At 43.4% G+C, this 20,879-nt stretch overlaps 1 protein-coding gene across 2 annotated transcripts in view; it reads left to right on the forward strand.

Moving 5' to 3' along the window:
- The first annotated feature begins 300 nt into the window (after positions 1–300).
- Positions 301–20,879, forward strand: part of FBXW4 (F-box and WD repeat domain containing 4) — an 84,000-nt gene continuing 63,421 nt past the window's right edge. For both annotated transcript variants that reach the window (XM_080911351.1, XM_080911350.1), the window contains exons 1-2: positions 301–964; positions 19,063–19,158. In XM_080911351.1, the coding sequence (XP_080767477.1) occupies positions 306–964; positions 19,063–19,158 (755 nt within the window). In that variant the 5' untranslated portion in view covers positions 301–305. The remainder of the gene's footprint in view (positions 965–19,062; positions 19,159–20,879) is intronic.

Below are 20,879 nucleotides of genomic sequence, written 5' to 3' on the forward strand. Positions count from 1 at the left end.
GCCTTGAACTCATGGCCATCCTCCTGCCTTAGCCTCATGATGGGATCACAGACGTGAGTCATCAGGCTTGCTTCCTCCGTAGTCTTGAAGACATACGCTTCAACCAGATGTTCCCGGTGTTCCAGAAGTGGGGGATGTCAGCGCCCAGGTTGGGGTTCGCACCCCGAAAAACAGGCGTGAGGGGCGGGTCTCGGTTTGGGCCCGCGCCGCCCCATGTGACCCGGTCCGACGTGGTGTCGCCTCCTCTCGAGGAGGCGGTGGCGTCTTCGGCTCCGCTGCGCGTCGAGCCGGCCCCGCGGCCGCTCATGAGCAGCCAGGGCCGCTCGGGTCCCCCCGGGAACCGCGGGCCCAGGGAAGGCGAGGGCGGGGAGGCGAGGAAACTGCAGGAAGCGAGGGTCGCGCGGGGAAAGCGAGGGAAAGGGAAGGGGAAAGCGGGCACCGGGCACGGCGGAAGAGGAAGCGGGGCGGAAGGGAAGCCGGGCCTGCAGCCGGCGAGGAAGGCAGCCGGGCCGGCGGCTGAGGCAGGCCCGGGGCAGGAAGGCGAGGGAGACGAGGAGGAAGGGCCGAGAAGCTCCGGGAAGCAGGATGAGGGCAGCGCAGAGCCGGGGAAGGAAGAACGGGGGGTCGGGGCCGGGCGGCGGGAGGACGACAGCCTGGAGAGAGGACAGGAGCAGGGGTGTCAGGCGTGCGGCGGCATCCCGGGAACCCGGACGGCCATGGCGGCGGCGGCCGAGGACGCGGCGGCGGCTGTGGAGCCGGCTACCCGTCCGGCCGCGGGGCCCGCGCTCTTGCGCCTGCCCGAGGAGCTGCTGCTGCTCATCTGCTCCTACCTCGACAAGCGGGCCCTCGGCCGCCTGGCTCAGGCGTGCCGCTGGCTCCGGCGCTTCACCAGCTGCGACCTGCTCTGGCGCCCGATAGCCCGGGCCTCGCTCAACTCCGGCTTCACGCGGCTCGGCACCGACCTGTAAGCGCCCGCTAGCCCGCCCGCTCCCCGCCCCGGGCCGGCCAGCGTCCTGGGAAAGGGCGGGGCGCCGAGGCCTGGTCGGCTCGGGGTCGTGTGGCACCCGGAATACCGAAGCCCAGACTTGCCCCCACCCCTCCTAGCTCCCCTTCCCCCCCAGCACCCTCGAGGAATACTGGTGTCACCCCTCTTCAAGATTCCCCAACCCGAGGAAACTTCCGGAGAGCATTCCACAGTCAGCGCCCTCCCCCGTGGGGGGCTACTCACAGTTAGCCATCCTAAAATACTCCTGAGCCTCGAGTATTCCCAAAGGTTTGACTCCCTGGGTTCCTTGCCCTGTGTCAGGCCTGAAGGATAGATCACTCCTGCTGCGTCTAGGACCCAGGCCCACTAGGAGGTCTGCCAACGTGTTTTTGTGGGTCCTGCTCACCCTTTCAAAGGCTGTTAGGCTTTGGGGCTCAGATCCTTAAAAAAAAAAAAAAACTCCTTTAGTCCCATTGTCAACGTATTTTAGGACTTGATTCAGGCAGAAGGCCCCATAAATGACTGTGAGGCAACACGTTGGATTTGGGGTAGGCTGTAACCAAGATAGGCAGTTTAACTTAGTAATAGCGGAGAGCTGTGAATGCAAAACATTCCTAAAAACACAAAACATTCCTGTAAAACAGGAAGGGGAGAACATGTATGACATGTACAGAACTGGTCAGGATAAACGCTTTCAGTTTGCACCCTGCTCTTGCTTAGTTGTAATAGACATGAATAATAAAGTTTTTAAAAAACTGTAAGAAATCCTCATTTATGCACAACTATTTCCATTTTAGAAGTTTTTCAGTTGCACACCCCGAACTCCTCTTTCTCTCCTCACTTACCCATCCTAACAGAATGAGTGTTCAATGAATGATGTAATGGATTGAGGTCATGACATAAGTTTATCTTGAATTAGCTCCTTAGAATAAAAATTTCAAGGTAGCCATTACTGGATCAAAGGTTTTGATGTGCAAAGGTTTTGAACCAAGTCACAGTGTACTGGCTAAGAACGAGTGAGCCAATTTGATGTGAGATTTAAAACAAAAACAAAACCTTGGATGCTTTAGTGGGTGAGTGATAGTAGCCAAAGCTGTGTTACTTGGTATCGCTCATCTCCAGCCAGGATAAATATTTTGCCATGTGTCTGTTTCACCTGTGAGATTGTTTCTTTCTACTCCTTGTCACTGGGCTCAGTGTTTTTGTTATAAATTTGGAATTTTTCTGGGTCATAAATGTTTGACTCTCGTCTGTCATCTTTGATGGAGGTACATTTTCCAGTAAAATTTTAATTTTATTGTTATTAGAATTTTTACATTTCATTAGAATCTGTTCCTCTCCCTTAACCTGAGAAATTTATACTTTTCTCACAGGCCTGACAAATTTGATTGCCAACTAATTTTTTTTTTGTAACTTTTTTTTAATGGCATTTTCATCGGTAACACTTGTTTTGGTGCAAGGAATGAAACTGTCTTACTATATTTATATTTTTCTCTAAATAGTTGGTTGCTCAGTTATTGCTATACCTTTGGCTAAGCAAATCCCCCCCCCCCCATTTTGTTTTTGGAAAGCTAACATTGCTGTATGTTAAACACACACATAGGTTTGTATATTCAATTTCTATCTGAACTCTCACTTTTTTCCTCTGGTGTATCCTCCCATTTCCATATCATTTTCCGCATGCCGCTCCTTGGTAGAGTGTGATGTCTGCGAGGGTTAGATTACACTTGCCGAGGTAAGATGCCAGCGTTATTGCTCAGTTCATGACCAAAGCCATTCTATGCCTTTTAAAAGGATTTTTGTGGTTTTCAGTGTGAAGTTCCAGCATAATCATTTTTTATTTATTACTGATTTGTTTCTGTGTGGTTTGTGTTTATTATAAACGAGCTTTTTCTGCATGCCTTCTAGTGTGTCATCATATTTTAACTTGTCTTGTTTCATGTATTCAATTCTAGTAAAATTTGTTGGTGATTCCTTTGGGTTTTATGTGTATGCAGTCTTATCACCTGTAAATATGAGTATCCGCCCCTTTTTAATCGAATAACTTTTTTTTAACCCAAAGGGGAAAGAATCAGAATTATATATGTTTCCATTTCTAACAGTCTATAGTAAAGTTTACTTGTAAACATTTTATATACTTTTCTTCTCTCTTTTTTTTCCTTACTGGCCTATATTCATTGTATATAGTTCCAGGTTTCAGAAAGACATTTTTTTCTTCTTCTAGATATATCATGTGCTCTGACACATTGAAGGAACTCAAGCCAGCCAAAGCAAAGTTTGGCTTTCTGTTGCTCCTTACAGTAGAGAATGAAAGCGTCAGTGTTTGTTTTTGTTTTCCTAACTGAGTCTAATAACAAAATGGAAGTGAATTTCTAGTATAAGGTGCTTAGACTGTCAGATGACACTGTCGGATATGTGTGAACAATGCATGAAAGCATTGTTCTTCCAGAGAAGTTGTGCTGCTGTGGCAGTTGATAAAGAGCAGGGGTCACTGCTCTGTTTTCTGGGTTGAGGGGAGAAACCATGCCTGTTAGGGCAGGTGGAAAGCATTTACCAGTGTGGCCTGCTTCTGGACAGCTGCAGAGACTTCATAAACCCCAAGAGAGCAGTTGTCATCCCTGAAGAGATAAGGCGTGTACCTCCGTTCGTTCAGAACATCAGGGTGCCTACACCCAGAGTACAGCACATAGCTGCTTGCATAGTGTGTTTGTTCATGCTCTGGACAGAACAGATAAGCAAGTATGTCCTTATAATTCGCAGTACAAAACTCGGCTTTCTCAGAAGGCCACAATCCTACTTGCTCTGAGTTTTATCTTCTTAAAGACTAGGAATACCGTTCAGTCAAATGAGGCCTCTCTAGCTTTGACTGTGTTCACTGCTAGAAGGCCTCCCATGAGGACTTTTAATTATTTGGCTTCTTCTTTACTTTGCCTGTGTCAGAAGTGGGCATGCTTTGATTTGGAACTGCTGCCTAATGACAGTAGGGAGACACACACACACACACACACACACACACACACACAGGACATCTAGAATGTTTTCACAAACATGACAGGCTTAGAGACTGCACTTACTGCTTTAAAGGGCCTTCTGATTTTCAGAAACACTGATTGCTAAGGCTTTACTGACCTTCCGGTCCAGGCCAAGCCCTGTTCAGTTTAGCTGTTCCTAACTGATCGTACCTTTGTTGAGTAAGATGAACTGCTTTGGTTCCTTGTGATTGGTTAATGGTCTCATACTTGTGCTTGAAGGCATTTGAGCCACTTAAAAACCACAAACAAATAATTTGCTTCCCTTTAGGCCTCTTGCCCAAACAGTGAACACTAAGTAGTATCCTAAGTGGGTTTTTTCCTTCTCCCCCCCCACCCCCCCGCCACCCCCTTTTTGAGGAAACAAAAAAGGTAGTTTGAATCAGTCATCTGATTTCAAATTAGTTTTGTTTGAAAGCTTTATGAAGCCTAGGGGAATAGATATATCTTGGTTATAATAATAAAAACCACGGCAGTGTTTCATATAACAATCCTCTGAGTGAAGAATGGGACAGGACTAGCGAATTCAGTGTGCGGGAACAAAGCAAGCGTCAGACTTGAGCTCTGTCCGTAGATGATGCAGGCCATGTGCAGGAAGCACACGGCGGGGGGGGGGGTGGGGGGGTGGGTGGGGGGGGCAGAGGTGCCGTCTGTAAATTCTGATAGTGATAATCAGAGCAAAGAGAGGGAAAATCTGCATAGAAACCCATTTAACGGACCTTTCCGTTAAAGCTAACTTGATCCCCTTCCTTGTGTTAGTGTTAACCGACCCTCAGATGGGAATGGCCTTCTAAACGTCCTGGGGACAGTTAGTTACCTGGGTGCTGTTTCACATTAGCCAGTGATAGATCTGCCTAGAATTGACAATAGGGGTTTTGGGAGTCAGCTTCTGAGGTGTTTGCCCTGGCATGCAGGCTCATTCCTGTGGCAGTCCTGCAGCCTCGGAGCTCTTTGAGGCTGGAGAGGGAGGGTATCTATTTCAGTGATGAGTAACATCCAGAGTGGCGAGATAGACGCAGATAAGGAGAGTGTGTTTGTTTGTTTTAAAATGATCGCACCTAAGAGCCCTCTCCCCCCCCCCCCCCCGGGGGGGCATGAAGTTTCCTTTCCTAACTGAATGGTCTTTAAGGCCTAAACTGGGGTTTTTAGAAAACGATTAGCAACTTGAAAGTAGCCTAGACTTTTTTTTTTTTTTTAAATATGCTTTCACCCTCTCCTTAGTCCCTACGGTATTATATGTAGGGATATGTTGTCTTAGTTTTAGAAAGGTCTTACTGTTTTTTTTTTCTTTTAAATATATCTTTTTAATTATGGTGTGTATGGGTCTGTGTATATGAATTTAGGAGCTTGGGGAGGTCAGACACATTGTATCCCTGGTACCAGATGAGAATGAACTCAAGCCCGCTGTAAAGAGCAGTTCTCGATTTTAACCACTGAGCCATCTCTCCAGCCCCAGGCCATTTTTTTTTTAAAAATCGTTTCTGAGTTAATAAAAAGGAGGGTTCAGTTACATGCTCACAGTAAATACACCTGCAGAAGCAGGAAATGGTCTGGGTGCAGGCCCTACCTTCAGAAGCACACTGGAGGGAAGAAGGGCCTCCAAGGCTGTAGAGATGAAATAGTCCTTACCGCCCCTAGTCATTGAGCCTTTGAACTGTAGGGGTGACTTCTCTAACTTTCAAGGCAGGACCACAGACTATATAGAGTCTGCTATGTGAATTTATTTGAAAATCTAGATCCTTCAGCAGAAGTAAAATTTGGTTTGAGCTTCTGAAAGCCAGGTGTGGTGTAAGGTTATTGAGAAAGCATACTAATTTTAAAGTAATTATAGAGCACTTGACATAGAAAAGAATCTTCTTTGTGGACATCTTACCCTTAATTCTGCATTGACCTTGGCATTGGATTTGTGTCTGGACCTGATTCTAACCATGAAACAGGAAGAAATTAAAGCTGACTTTCCTTGAGGCCAGATTCTGGTAGATTTTGAAAATTAAGGTGAGAAGGAATAAAGGGGGAAATAGATTATGGGCTTTAGAGAAATAATCAATTTCCCTCTCCCCATCTACAGAAACTGATTTTTCAGAAAATGTCTCTGACGGATCAGATGAGGCTGAGAAAGAAAAAGCTTTAGTTCACTTTTGAGGCAGTCTCTTCTAATCTGCAGCCTTGCTCAGATGAATGAATGGGCTTTAGGCAGAACTCCATCCACAGTAGCAAGGTGACCATCTTGCTGGTTAAGAATGCACATCTGAACCTTGGCTCCTGGGAGCACTCATCTAAAACAGAAAGAAGCTATCTGGAAAAAGAATTGAGCCCTTGTCCAAGGGCTGGCTGCCCTGTCTCAGCCTTGGGCCAGTTTTTCATTCTCTTCAGCCTGTCCACAGCGCCCTCCCTAGAAGAATGGGCCACCCAATGGGCTCTCCGCTTGCCCCTCTTTAGCCTGCAATTAATTGCCTGCACATTCTTTCTCTTTCTCTTTCTTTTTTGGTATTTGACATGAGCTCAAATTGCTGAGAAAGGTGACAACTGTGAAATGAAGACAGGGCTTGGAGACACCTTAAAAAATACACGTAAAGGCCATTAAATGACAAGAGCAGACTGCCAGGCTCTTTAAAAACATTACCATGTCTGTTGACTTTCCATTCCTCGTTCACAGCACAAAATTGGAGGTCAAAGAATCATAGGAGTTAGAGGTGGAAAAGACATTTGGGGTCAGCTAGTTCAGCCCACCACCTTCTCCTACCACGTATCCCGAACCATCCGCACGTTATATTTTCTCCCTCAGCTCTTGTACGGTTTTCACGGTCTTCACTCAGCTCTAGCCATTACCTTCAGGGAATTATGTTGGAAGTTCTGTCCAGTTTCTCCTTGGTGAAGAGAGATATTGCCTCTGCCCCCAGTTGACATTCATGAACTTCTTTGTTGGTGGTCTCAGCTGAAGTACTGAATGCTGACTGGTTGTCTCTCTGTTGCTTGGTAATGGGGCTTTTCCTGATAGTGTGTGATGACACCAGGAAGAAGGAGTCACTGCTGAATTAATCCTAGGGTTTTGCTTCTTATATCTCTTGGCCTGAAGGGAATTAGACTTATAGACTAGGGACAGATGGCCAGTAATAATAGAAGTATATTACATTGGAGTTTGATAAGAAATGCAACCTAGAAACTGGCGAATTTGCCAGGCACAGTGGCACACACCTTTAATCCCAGAATTTGGGAGACAGAGGCAGGTGGATCCTTGTTGGTTTGAAGCCAGCCTTGTTTACATAGTGAGTTCCAGAACAGCCAGAGACCTTGTCTCAAGAGGGGGAACAAAAAGACCAGTGAGATGGTTCAGTGGGTAAAAAGTCCTGCTGCCAAGCCTGAGGACCTGAGTTGAATTCCTCCCACATGGTGGAAGGACAACCAGCTCTCACAAGCTGTTCTTTGGCCTCTGCATGCGCCACGGCACAGGGGCAGCTGGCCTCATTTTCTTTCCCTTTCTTCCCCCACCCCTCCTTCCCCACAGTAAATGCAATTTTAAAAATTTGTGGATGAAATAAACACACACACACACACACACACACACACACACAATAGTAGACTCGTGAAGCACTAGAACACTGTTTTCAGAAATACAAGTTAGGAAAGAAGGAATTGCCTTTCTGAAGTGAAGCTTCAATCTTAAGGCAAACGGAGAACAGATGTGTCAGAGATAGACATCTTGGACAGGAGACACTGCTGCCTTTGTGGTGTCTTTGCTGGAACAGATTTTAGCAGTTCCTTATTTATGTACATGAGTGTGTGAAGCCATGGTGTGGGTGGAGTTGAAAAGTCAGACTATGAGAGCTGGTTTTCCCCTCTACTGTGTTCTAAGTGTTCTAAGGATTGAACTCAGGGTGTCAGGCAAGTGTTCTTACTAGCTGAGCCACCTTGCCAGCCCTTCCTTTTGCTTTAAGGGATCAGAAGAAGAGAAGTCACACTCATTGGCTCCATGGTTTGGAAAGGGAAGAGTCATTTTTAGAGGCAGCTTTTGAGGGTTATCCCTAACTCCCCCTTCTTGTTCCAGCAGCTGTTGGGAGCAGTCCGAAGGGGGTATTATGTTTCTTCTGGTAACGCTGCCAAGAATGAGAGGAAATCCACAATCTGCGGAGTTTGGGGGTGGGATGGGGATAGGTGGCAGCTGATGGGACAGGGAAATTAAATTGTTTTATAGTAAATATGTTGAGATACTTTTCCTGGAGAGCTATTTTACTGAAAGGAACAGCGCATTTCCCCTGTTCGTGAACTTAATGAGTTCCTTTCTTTAGAAAAAAGGAAATAGCTTTTAGTACTTTTTCTTTCTTGTCGTTCTAGCTTTGAACTCCTGTGTTTTTGGATTCCCTTTAAAAGTCTCTACTGAACAGACGAATGAAGATTGAGATGTGGTGGCATGTGCTCAAGATGGGCTCCCTGCAGCAGTATGCTGTGGGGAGGGCCTTCTGCTCCTTATCTTGCCTGCAGCTTGATTTATCATGGCAGCCTAGACTGGAGATGTGAAAGCTGGTGGTGGTGCATGGTTCAGTTCTCTCCATCCCTTTGGCCAGGTAGTGGGACACTAGGGATTTTAAGGTCTGGCTACTTTGGGTGATTTAATATGGAACACAGTTTTAAGATTAAAAACAATAAAAAAGTAACCGTGGGAAGCAGAGTGGTGTAATTATTCCTCACATTTCAGATGGGGAGTTCAGGGAAAAGAAGGCAAGAGAACAAAGTCAGCCTGTGCCTAATTCATGACTCAGAGGGGAGGCCTGTCCATTCGAGTATATATATACACACACACACACATACACACAGATAGTGGTCTCTCTTTTACAGTCTTTTATTCTCAGAAAGTACTGGATCAGCCTTTCTAAAAGTTGCATTGTAGGAGTCTCAGAAAACTAATTCTGTAATCAAATGAATGCCCGAAATGCTGTGTACCACATCTGCTCTTGGGGATCATAGTGCCTGCCCATTGGTAAATTAGAGGCATCAGGAAGTCCTACAATTGAGGAACCTGTTTAATTTTGTTTTATCCTTCATTGTACAAAATATTTTGAGCATTCATTTTTTTTTCATGCTTAATATTTGTTAACATTTTGATGAACACATACTGGACAGGTGCCTTACAAATTATAAATCACTGACAGTAGAGACATGTGATTATGCCCCAGATGCTAAGCTCACACAGGTAAAGAACGTGTTATGGCAAGTGCTTCTGAAACTGCTTTGGGTGGCTTTGATTTTTGGCATAGAATTTGGATACCTACGTCGAATTCTTTAAGATGTGCTATACTACACATGTATTGCTAGGTAGAGTTTTACATTCTTTTAGATTTATTTTTGTGTGTGTGTAAGGAGGTTTTGTCTGCATGTGTGTGCGTATGCATGCCTCATGCCTGCAGAGAGCAGAAGAGGGTGTCAGATTCCTTGGAACTGGAGTTACAGACAGTTGTGAGTCACCATGTGGATGTTGGGAACTGAACCTGTGTCCTCTGCAAGAACAAGTGGTCTTTGTTGTTGTTGTTGTTGTGTTTGTTTGTTTGAGGCAGGATTTTTCTGTGTGGCCCTGGCTGTCCTGGAATTCCCTCTGCAGACCCTATTGGCTTTGAACTCAGAGATCTATCTGCCTGCCTCTGTCTCCTGAGAGCTGGGGCTAAAGGTGTGCACCACCACCACCGGACAGAACAAGTGGTTTTAACTGCTGCTGCCTCCTCAGCCCTAGGAAGAACTTTTGAACCTACGTAGGTGATTGGAAGTGAAGTTTGCCAAAGGGAGAGCCGTATTTCTGAGATCTCTTTAAATTCAAAACAAAACAAAACAAAACAAAAACAAGTCTTCCTTCTTTTTATCTTTTCTGTTTTGAGATAGGGTTTTGCTCTGTCACTTAGGCTGGGAAGGAAGAGACAGGCAGATCTCTGAGTTTAGCCAGATTAACCTCATCAGAGAGACCCAGACCTGTGAGACCTGAGAAGGCAAGACGGGCTGGATGTGGTGGCACAAAGTCTTCATTTTAGCACTTGAGTTGGGTAGGGCGGGTAGGTGGATCTCTGTGAGTTCAAGGCCAGCCTGGTTTACTTTCTCCACCTGGTGAGGTGGTAGTGGTAAATTTGACTAGTCTCTTGAAGAAAAGCAAACATTGTCAAGGACAGAGGTAGACTCTTACTACTGAGGCTAGCAAGACAGGTAGGTGGGCTTCTTAAGGTTTTTCTATCCGTGATTGCTTTTTGCCTGATACATTTTTATAAAACCCGGGTATAAACGTATATAAAATAGGTAAATGAATAAAAAGCTCAAGCAGCTCGCTGTTATATGTAACTTTACCATTTGTTGATGGTGAAATGCTAATGAGGTGGGTTTTGCAGAAGGAATTAGGTAGTGGCTGAATATTTGATGCTGTAGCATGTAGAGCATCTTGAGGGTTTTCCCAGAGTGTCATGCTGAGACCCCGCGTTGTATTGGATTGTAATCAGCTTAGGACCATTTTAGAAATCACTGGAAATTCTACTATAATCTCAAGGTAAATTTCATTTAATAATCATTTTGTGTTTGTGTGGATGTATATACATGTGTGCAAGTGGATTTTTGTGTGTATGTGGACATGTATGTGAGTGTGTGGGTGTACTTGTATGTGTACATGTGGAGGCCAGAGGTTGACACTGGATATCTTACCCTTTTTCCTCCTCCTCCTCTTCTATTTCTCATTCTCTTTCCTCTCCCCTTTTCTTTTCTTCCTTCCTTCCTTCCTTCATTCTTTCTTTCTCTTTTGAGATAAGGTCTTTCACTGAACTTGGAATTTGAGCTAGACTAGGTGTTCTTAAGCCCCTGAAATCCACCTGTTTCTGCCCAACCAGGACCAGGATTTTATATCAGTTCTGGGGAACCTGAACTTAGATTCTCATGCTAGCACAGCAAACAGTTTACTTGCTAGACCACTCCCTCTCCCTGTGCTGGCGTTATGGATGGAAACTTACCACTATGCCTGGCTTTTATATGGGTCTGGAGTTCTGACCTCAGTTCCTCATGCTTAGGTGTCAAGAGTGTTGCCAACTAAGCCATTACTTCTCTAGTCCAATGGAATGGTTTTTAAAAAATGAAACTCTGGACTCTTGGGCATTCTGTACTTTTTTTTTTTTTTTTTTGGCTAATATACACATATTAACAAGTACATGCCATGCATCTCTTTTAGGGTCTGAGTTACCTCACTCAGGATGATATTTTCTAGTTCCATCCATTTGCCTATAAAATTCAAGATGTTCTCATTCTTAATGGCTGAGTATTATTCCATTGTGTAAATGAACCACATTTTCTGTATTCATTCTTCTGTTGCGGGACATCTCGATTCTTTCCATCTTCTGGCTATCACAGATAAGGCCACTATGAACATAGTGGAACACGTGCCCCTGTGCAATGGTGGGGCATCTTTTGGGTATATTCCCAAGAGTGAAATTGCTGGGTCTTTAGATAGATCTATTTCCAATTTTCTGAGGAACCTCCTAATTGATTTCCAGAGTGCTTGTACCTGTTTGCAATCCCACCAACAATGGAGCAGTGTTCCTCTTTCTCCACATTGTTACCAACATGTGTTGTTACCTGGGGTTTTGATCTTAGCCATTCTGATTGATGGGAGGTGGAATCTCAGGGTCGTTTTGATTTGCATTTCTCTGATCACTAAGGACTTTGAGCATTTCTTTAAGTGCTTCTCAGTCATTCCAGATTCCTCTGTTGTGAATTCTCTGTTTAGTTCTATACCTCATCTTTTGATTGGGTTGTTTGTTTTTTTGGTGGTTAGCTTCTTGAGTTTTTTTTTTTTTTATTATTATTTGATTATTAGCCCTCTATTGGATGTGGGCTTAGTGAAGATTTTTTTCAGTCTATAGGTTGTTGATTTGTCTTACTATGTTCTTTGCCTTACAGAAGCTTTCCAGTTTCATAAGGTTCCACTTATCAATTCTTGATCTTAGAGCATGAACCATTGAAGTTCTGTTTAGGAAATTTTCTCCTGTGCAATGAGTTCAAGGCTCTTTTCCACTTTCTCTTCTATTCGATTCAGTGTACCCGGTTGAGGTCCTTGATCCACTTGGATTTGAACTTTTTGCAAGGTGACAAATATGGGTCTATTTTCATTTTTCTACATAAGACAGCCAGTTAGACCAGCACCATTTATTGAAGATGTTTTCTTTTTTTTCCATTGTATATTTTTGACTTTTTTGTCAAAGATCAAGTTGCATAAGTGTGTGGTATTATTTCTGGGTCTTCAATTCTATTCCATTGATCAACCTGTCTGTCTCTGTACCAATACCATACAGTATTTATCACCATTGCTCTGTAGTGGAGGTCAGGCTTGGTGATTTCCCCAGCCATTCCTTTTTTTTTTTTTTTTTTTTTTGAGAATTGTTTTTGCTATTCTGGGTTTTTTGCTTTTCCAGATGAATTTGAGAATTTCTTCTCAGGGTGGGTGGGGTGGGGGCATCCTTGTGGAGACAGGAGTTGAGTTGGGGCAGGGAGGAGGTATGGGATGTGGAACAGTAGGAGGGTGGACTGGGAGGGGAATATAATCTTGAGTGTAAAAAAAAAAAAAAAAACAAAAAAAACAAAACCCAAATTGGCAACCCAAACAGCAATTTTAAAGTCAAAAATTACAGTATAATCCAAAGATATGCTAATTTAATACCTGCATACTGAGGAATGATGATAGAAAAATAATTTTGGCTTCGTTTTCCATAATTACACCACTGTGTTTCTCTAAGAGCAGAAAGTTTTGTATACACGGTAAAAATACAGCAATTTATAACATAAAATACTTTTCAGTTTGAGCCAAGATGGTTCAGGCAGCAAAGGTCGGTCAGTGCTGGTGTTGTGGGATGAAGGCATGTACAATAGAAAGTGTGCATGCCTGTTGTTCAAAGCGAGGCTGCAGTGAAGTCATACGATGCAACATGGATGAGCTGTCAGAACTACTTCTGATTCGTCATGCATTTGATTGTGAATTAGTTTTTCTGTCACATTTAGAAACCTTTTATTGTTGAGAGATTTTCAATGACTCCCACGGTGATTTGCACATGGAGCTGTAGTCTAGGTACAGGGTTAAGTATGAAAAAGCAGCTTGCTCCCGTCGCATAGTGTGGACCGTGGGTGTGAGATGGATAAAGTGGGTTGACATTAGGGGCCCTTGGAAGGAGGCGTAGGGCATTCTGTGCTGTCCTGTGCATGGTCTTTGCCCATGTCGGTGTGTTTCCTTGCCCTAGATTTGGGGTGATTTAACATGGTTCCGTGAAGTTTCATTGAGCCTTTCAGAACATTAGTTACAGCCGTCTGCTGTTGGCTGCGAGAATAAACGAAGACCACAAGTTTTTTGACCGTGTCCTGTACTCTTAGGGTGGTTAGAACTGGTTAGAACTGGTGGGCTCAGGCATTATGGGGAAGATCTATGTTCTGGAAAGGGGGAAAATCAAGGAAAAGACATGTGGTGCTAAGGGAAAACCCAAGCCCCAAACTTCCTTGTACAGTCTGTGCCCTTTCACTGGCTCAGTGCCTACTGGGGGCCTTTTCCCAGACTTGTCTGTTCTTCCTAAGTCCCAGAGCATCAGTCTTGCCTGTTACTTGAGTGGGCAGTGTTGGTTATCAAGGAGAGTGCTGCTTCAAGATGGGACAGGGGAGCAAAGAAACCGAGGAGTTTTCTAGTCCTGGAGATTCCATAGATGGGCGTGTGTGCGTGCACTCGAGTGTGCATACACACACACACACACACACACACACACACACACACACTGCCATTATTTTTTAGACCAGATTTATTTGCTTTTTGGTTTTTTGGTGTGAGATTAGAAAGGAAAAATGAAGGATCGATCTTTCTAGTAATGTCCTAGATTATTTCAGCCCCCCTCCCTGGACTCACTTGCTGAGATATTAAGGGTGCAGGTAGCTTAGAGTGGGTGCATGTTGTTTTGTTTAAAATAGTTGGTGCACCCAGGAATGCAGTCAAACTCTAATGGTGACTAAGTGCCTGAAAGCTGAGATGGAGGGTGAGTGAAGAAATTAGCCTGAGGCGAGAGAAGGAGGGCTGGGAAAATGGCAGTTCAGCCAGGCCCATGGGCCAAGTTAGAGATTTGTCCTTGCATTATAAGCCACAAGGAGATTTATTTACAGGGCACTAATTGTGTTCTTTGAGGGGAGCACCCTCACTTTATATCAGTAACTGGAGAAACGGTTAGCAGAGGCCATTCGGAGGGTGAGAGCAAGGCCTTTGTTGATTTCTAAGGTGCACCAGCCTCTGTCCTCTCAAGTACTTTTCTGCTTGGTTCTACTGTCTCTCTGATTGGATGGTGACAGGTCTCCGAGTGAACAGATTATGAGGGGGTGTCATTTCTCATGTAGGGAAGCCGATAACAGTTAAGATACAGCTTAGCAACCAGCTAGGGAAGCTCTCAAAGAGGACTGGCGAACGGGAGGAAGAAGCTGTTAAGTTTCCTTTAACAAAGTGGTATTTTTCCAAGTCAAAGCCACATGGAATGCTCTTGGAAAAGTTGATTTGATTTGAAGGACCAAGAGTAATTGATTATAGTGTTCACCTTAAGAGAAGATGCCCGTATCTGCTGCTGGGTAGCAGTTTTTAAAGCTCAGCTTTGAAAGTTTCTTGGTGTGGAGTGTCATGCTCTGCAGTAAAGTGTCACCAAGTTACTGTTAAGTGATCAGGCAGATAGACAAACATCTTTATCCTAACTTAGGAACTGTGCTGATTCATTATTTGTAGCTTACCTGTGCCTGTTAATTTAGATCTGACTCTTATTTCTGGTGTGGGGAGGGGCATTTACAGAGACGTGTTGGCAGGACACTGTATGCTTTTTTAGTTCTGGGTCAGCTCTTTTTCTGTCCTCAGCTCTCTCTCTCCCTGTGGTACAGGTTGCTCTCTAGTAATGTGAAACCATGGACCACATATACCCGATGGGAGAGTTCAGTAAAATAGTTTAGTGTTAACATATTCGTGACCATCCTGAGATAAAAGATAAGTTGTTTGATAGTAGAGGAATCATAGATTAGAAGAAAAGAAATAATTATTAGTTTAGATTTAGTGGTGACATCACTGGTATCAGCTATTAGTAGTTTACAAGAAAATAGTGTCTCTGTGGTGAGATATAATCACTTCATAAATTATAAATTTGTCTTATGTGTCATCTTTGGAATATCACACTTGTGTGAATTATACTTAATATTTATTTTCTTATTAAATTGTATATGTATGATATGTGTGTGAGTTCTGAAGCCTTTGGGAGTTGGTGCTTCCCTCCATTGTGGGTTCTGGGGATCAACCTCGGGTCAGCCGGCTTGTGTGGCAGGCGAGCTCTTTACCTGAGCCATCTCTGGCCCTGTGTGAAATACTACCCTCATTTCCTAGACAGAAAGTTACCTGCAGTTACATAACAGGCACCGGAGGCCATTTCAGTTCCGAGTCTGCTTTCTGTGCTTCTCAGAGCTTTATTTAATCTGTCTAGATAATGGTAAGCAGACAGATTATCAACCACATTATATTAAAGAACTTAGCTCATGTCCTAAAGCACCATTAATATACTTCTGACCTGCTATCTGTAGAAATGAAATTTTATGTGGTATTTTTTACTTTTTACAGTTATTGCTTAGTGTGCAGCAGCTGTTTCTGTGTTTTGATTCCTCACATTTGTTATTTCCAGAGGTTACACATGGTCTATTCCAAAGCGTTTGTGTGCTGTTCCCCTACAGGCAAGCATTCAGGCTGCTTCCAGCCCATACACTGTCAAACGTTTCTCACTCGAGTTACTTGTTTGTGCTACAGTGCTCACAGTGGAAATCTGACATCAGAAAGACAGTGCTAGTGATGTGTACCCAAACCCATATGCTTACGAAGTCGAAACCTTGTCAAGTTTTCCTACTTAATAGAGGTGAGGCAGTGTTTAATTCTTGCTTGAAGGTACGTTTCTGTAAACTAGTATTCAGCAATGTTTTTCTCAGCGTTTCATTGAGTGAACCCCACGTTACTGTTCTCAGGCTGTTGGACATGGTTGGCTGGATACTAAAGACAGAGTGTTGTTTGGATAGATTTTATCAGCTCCCTAAAAGTTTTAGAGATGAAACTTGTGTTTGCAATGTTAGGTTCTCTGTTACCTACCTTTCAATCTCTTTTCCCCACCTCTGTTAGCATTTAAAATTTAATAGAAACAAAGTTACACACTTTATAATCCATATGTTTTATTCTACCATTTGTTGGAGTGTGTGTGTGTGTGTGTGCTTTTGCATGCATTTCACTTCCTTCTACCTAAACGATCTTAAATTGACCTTTTATATTCTCTCTCTCTCTCGCTCTCTCTCTCTCTCTCTCTCTCTCTCTCTCTCTCTCTTTTTTAATGAGACAAACTCTTGCTTATAGGTGAGGGTGAACTGGAACTCAGTATGTTATTCAGGCTAGTTCTGAGCTCACAATAAATCCTCCTGCCTCAGCCTTTTGAGTGTTAAAATCCTAAGTCTGTGCTATCCTTTCCCACTAAGCTCCCCATCCCTTTTAAATTTTGTCATATTGCAGTATGAGATGGCAGTCTAAATCAGTTTTTTTTCTTTTGCTTTATTGGTACATACTCAGTTCTGTGAACACCATCAATTATGTTTTTACTAATGTATGCTAAGGATTGAATCCAGAGCCTACACGTCTGTTCTAGAGCTGAGCTATACTCCACCCTTCACCATACTGCCTCCAAGCCTTTATAATTTATGGGACATTTCCTCCCTTATTAAATACTACATTATAGAAGAATTGGGATATATACAACAGCACAAATGTCTCATGCTTAGATAAGATATTGTGATTAGAGGAGACGAGCGAAGGGCAAACAGAAGAAGGAAATCTTGGTTAGGATTAGGAGGAGCCCCCCTGCCCCCCCCCCAGCCAGTTTCTCTGTGTAGTCCTGGTTGTCCTGGGACTCTTGCTTTGTAAACTAGGCTGGCCTTGAACTCAGAGATCCCCCAGCCTCTGTCTCCCAAGTGTGGGGTCAAAGGTGTTCAACACGACAGCCCTGTTAGGATTGCTCATTTTTATACTGTTAATTTTCTATGGTATGCATCTGTGCTTTTAAAGTTCAGTCTTCAACATTCACTACTCTACGAATCAAAAAAAAAAAAAAATTCTGTACTAATAAGTGGATTAGATAACTTTCTGCCTGCCCAAGCCATCTTTTCAAATGCGTATTCATTGAAAGTGAGACTTTTGCTCAGTCGCTTTTACTGTTGGGTGGTACATATGAAGGTGTGAGTAGAGACAAAGAGAAATGTATGTATGCCTCTCCTTTGTCCGTGACTTTCTTGGTAGGTACAGTAGTCATCACTGTGTGTCCCAAGCCGTGAACCTTGTACATATAGTCATGTATGTGAAGCCTTGGGGACACAGATAGGCAGGCACCCAAAATGGAAATTCCAGATTCTTGCCCATGATTTCAAAACTCTGTCTAGAGATGCATTCTCAAAAGACCTTTGAACTCTTCACTGTCTCTACTCTGCCATTTTTCTGGCTGCTGTGCCCCCTGCCTCTTTCATCCCTTTCTTTCTGATATCCATTGGTCAGTCAGCATTTTTGTAATAAAAAATTTAAAACATAGAGAAGAATGATATAGTGAATACTCACATATTCACCATCTAGATCTTATAATCTAAGAATGTGGTTAATTGACCCTTTTTGCACATTCATGTGAACGAAATACAGCATTTTGCCTTATTCATTATAATCTTTTTTTTTTTTTATTTATTTGTGGCAGGCAGAGAGATGGTTCTGCTGTTAAGAACACTTACAGAGGACCTGAGTTTAGTTCCCAGCAACCACATGGTGGCTTACAATTGTCTACAGCGCAGTTCTGGGGATCTCATGTCCTCTTCTGGCCTTTGCATACCAGATATGAACATGGTACATATACATGAGTGTAGGGAAGAGCTCTCACACCCATAACAATATAGAATTACCCCTGCTGGGCCTCTTGCTACAATGGCTGTGCCATTCTTCTTTCCCACCATCAAACAGGAAACTTTCTAATTGACCTTTTAAAAATATATGAATAGAGAGGCTGAGTGAGCATGGTGGTTCATGCTTGTAATCGTGGCACTTGGGAGGCTGAGGCAGAATGAAACAAGGCTAGTCATACAGAGAGAAATGTTTCATTTGAGTCCACGTCCTTTGTTTATTATATATATGTCTGTATGTGTACTTACTTGTATGAATTTCTAATATACTCATATAATATTTTTTCTAGACCCTGACTTGCTATATTCATTTGTGAGGGATAATTCTTAATTTTGATAAAGTCTAATTCATTAGCTTTTTTTTTTTTTTCTTTTATGTTTTTGTTTTCTGTGTCCTAAGAACTTGGCCTATCCCCCGACAGACACATGCCTTTTTTGTTTTGGGGTTTTTGGTCCAGTTAGATGGGTTTATATAGTTTACTCTAACAGTTTTATATCATAGATTTCATGTGCTTGTTTATTATCTGTAAACTTTCTGTGCTTGGTATAAGGTAGAATATCCAGGAGCCTTACTAGATGGTTATCTAGGAATTTCTTCAGTACTTGAAAATTAAAAGAAACGGCTTGTGATTATGTCACTGTCTCAGGAGGAGCGTGCTGGTCTCATATCGTATTCCTACTGTGCGCTCACAGTGAGTGTGGGCAGCGCATGGGTGACACGCTCGGAGGTCAGAGGACAACCTTTGGCAGTCAGTTCTCTTTGCCAAGGCTTTTGTGGCAGGTGTGCCTTACCCATGGAGCTGTCTCGGTGGCTCTGGCACTTTCTTGTCCTGCTTCTCACTAGACTGTTTGGATATCACCATAGACACTTCAAATAGTTTCAAGGACAGACTGCCTGGATGTCTTGATTAGCCACATACAGAGATAGGCGTTCTTAGTTTCTGATCTCATAATCCCGTTAGCGGATATTTGATTCTATCCTACATGTTTTCAAGTCCTGACTCGGTAAGTCCAGAGAATCCTCTCTTATTGCTCATGAGTTGTAGTGACTGAGTTCTTTGTTCTGTTTATACCTAGGATGACCAGCATTCCAGTAAAGGAACGAGTGAAGCTGTCTCAGAACTGGCGGCTGGGGCGCTGCCGAGATCGGATTCTACTGAAGTGGAGATACAGGTAAAGTAGCTTCTTGGTTGTTTTAAAATACTTATCATTTAAAATATTGTTTTTATCTTATGTGTATTTCTGTTGTTGTTGTTGTTTTGAGATAGGGTCTCACTCTGTAGCTCTGCCTATTCCCACTTACTGTGTAGACCAGGCTGTTCTTGAACTCACAGAGATCAGCCTACCTCTTCCTCCCAAGTTCTGGGATTAAAACCACTAAGCCTAGCTTGTATGTAAGCATTTTGTTTCTGTGTGTGTCTGTTCACCATGTATATGTTTACTGGCTGGTTTTGTGTCAACCTGACACAAGCTGGAGTTATCACAGAGAAAGGAGCCTCAGTTGAGGAAATGCCTCTATGAGATCTAGCTGTAAGGCATTTTCTAAACTAGTGATCAAAAAGGGAGGGCCCAATCCTTTGTGGGTGGTGCCATCCCTGGGGTAGTAGACCTGGGTTCTATAAGAAAGCAGCTGAGTAAGCCAAGGGAAGCAAGCCAGTAAGTAACATCCCTCCATGGCCTCTGCATCAGCTCCTGTTTCCTGACCTGCTTGAGTTCCAGTTCTGACTTCCTTTGGTGATAAACAGCATGTGGAAATGTAACCTGAATAAACCCTTTCCTCCCCAACTTGCTTCTTTGTCATGATGTTTGTGCAGGAATAGAAACCCTGACACACACACATACACATACACACACACACACACACACACACGCGCACACACACACAGACACACACATACACTGGGCCTAGCTTGAGCTTTTGAAACCTCAGAGTCAACTCCCAGTGGCACATTTCCTCCAAAAAGGCCACACCTCTTTCTAATCCTTCTCAAACAGTTCCTTCCACTCTCTGGTGACTAAACATTCTCATATATGAGCAAATGGGGGCCATTCTCATTTAGATCACCACAGTGACCCTTTTCCAGTTTGTGTTGTTCATGCTGGTTTGCCTGATGTCAGTTGCTGTGAATTATGTGGTGGTACTATGATAGAGAAGTTATGAAAGAGAAAGATGGATTTTTATGGTGAAAGGAAATCCTTCTGATTTACATTTGTACCTGGTAGAGGTTCTCTTAAAAAACAAGGTCCCCTCTGTAGCACAGATTGACCTAAACTTGCCCTCCTCATGCTTTAGCCTCCTTAGTGCTAGGACTACAGGCTAGTGCCGTTATACCCCACCATTTGTGCCTTTTAACATCAAAGAAAATTTCTCTGTCAAGCTTTTGCTCCTGGTGTTGTCTTTTAGGGCATTAATTTAAGGCAGTCTGGAAATAAACAGAAGAGTTACCAGGTTGCCCCAGGATTCTCCACTGCTCACCTGGCATGAACCTGGTTTCTCGTCCTATGTAAATATCTGTCTACCACATGGTTGTAAGGACAGCCAGCCTTCTCTGCTTGCTGCCCATTTGAGTGATCCACATAATTGTGGAAAAGATATTGAAGAGGAATGTGAATAATGAATAAGAATGTAGGCATCTATGTACACTCTACACATATTCTATATAATATATGCACACTTGTAAAAACTGCATGAGTAGAAACTCAGTTACTACAAAGTCCAAGCTGCATTTAATGGTCCGGCAAGTTAATTTGCAGAGCTTTTCCACATTCCCATGACGCTTGTTTTAAGGAGCTTGGGGAAGAAACACAGCCCGTTTGCTCAGACAGGCTTGGCAATGGGAGATGGTGTCTGTACATTGGGATGAGTCAGCTTGCCCTTTGTATTTCTTGAGACT

Source organism: Micromys minutus, assembly GCF_963924665.1.
Source record: "Micromys minutus genome assembly, chromosome: 2".
NCBI lineage: Eukaryota > Metazoa > Chordata > Mammalia > Rodentia > Muridae > Micromys > Micromys minutus.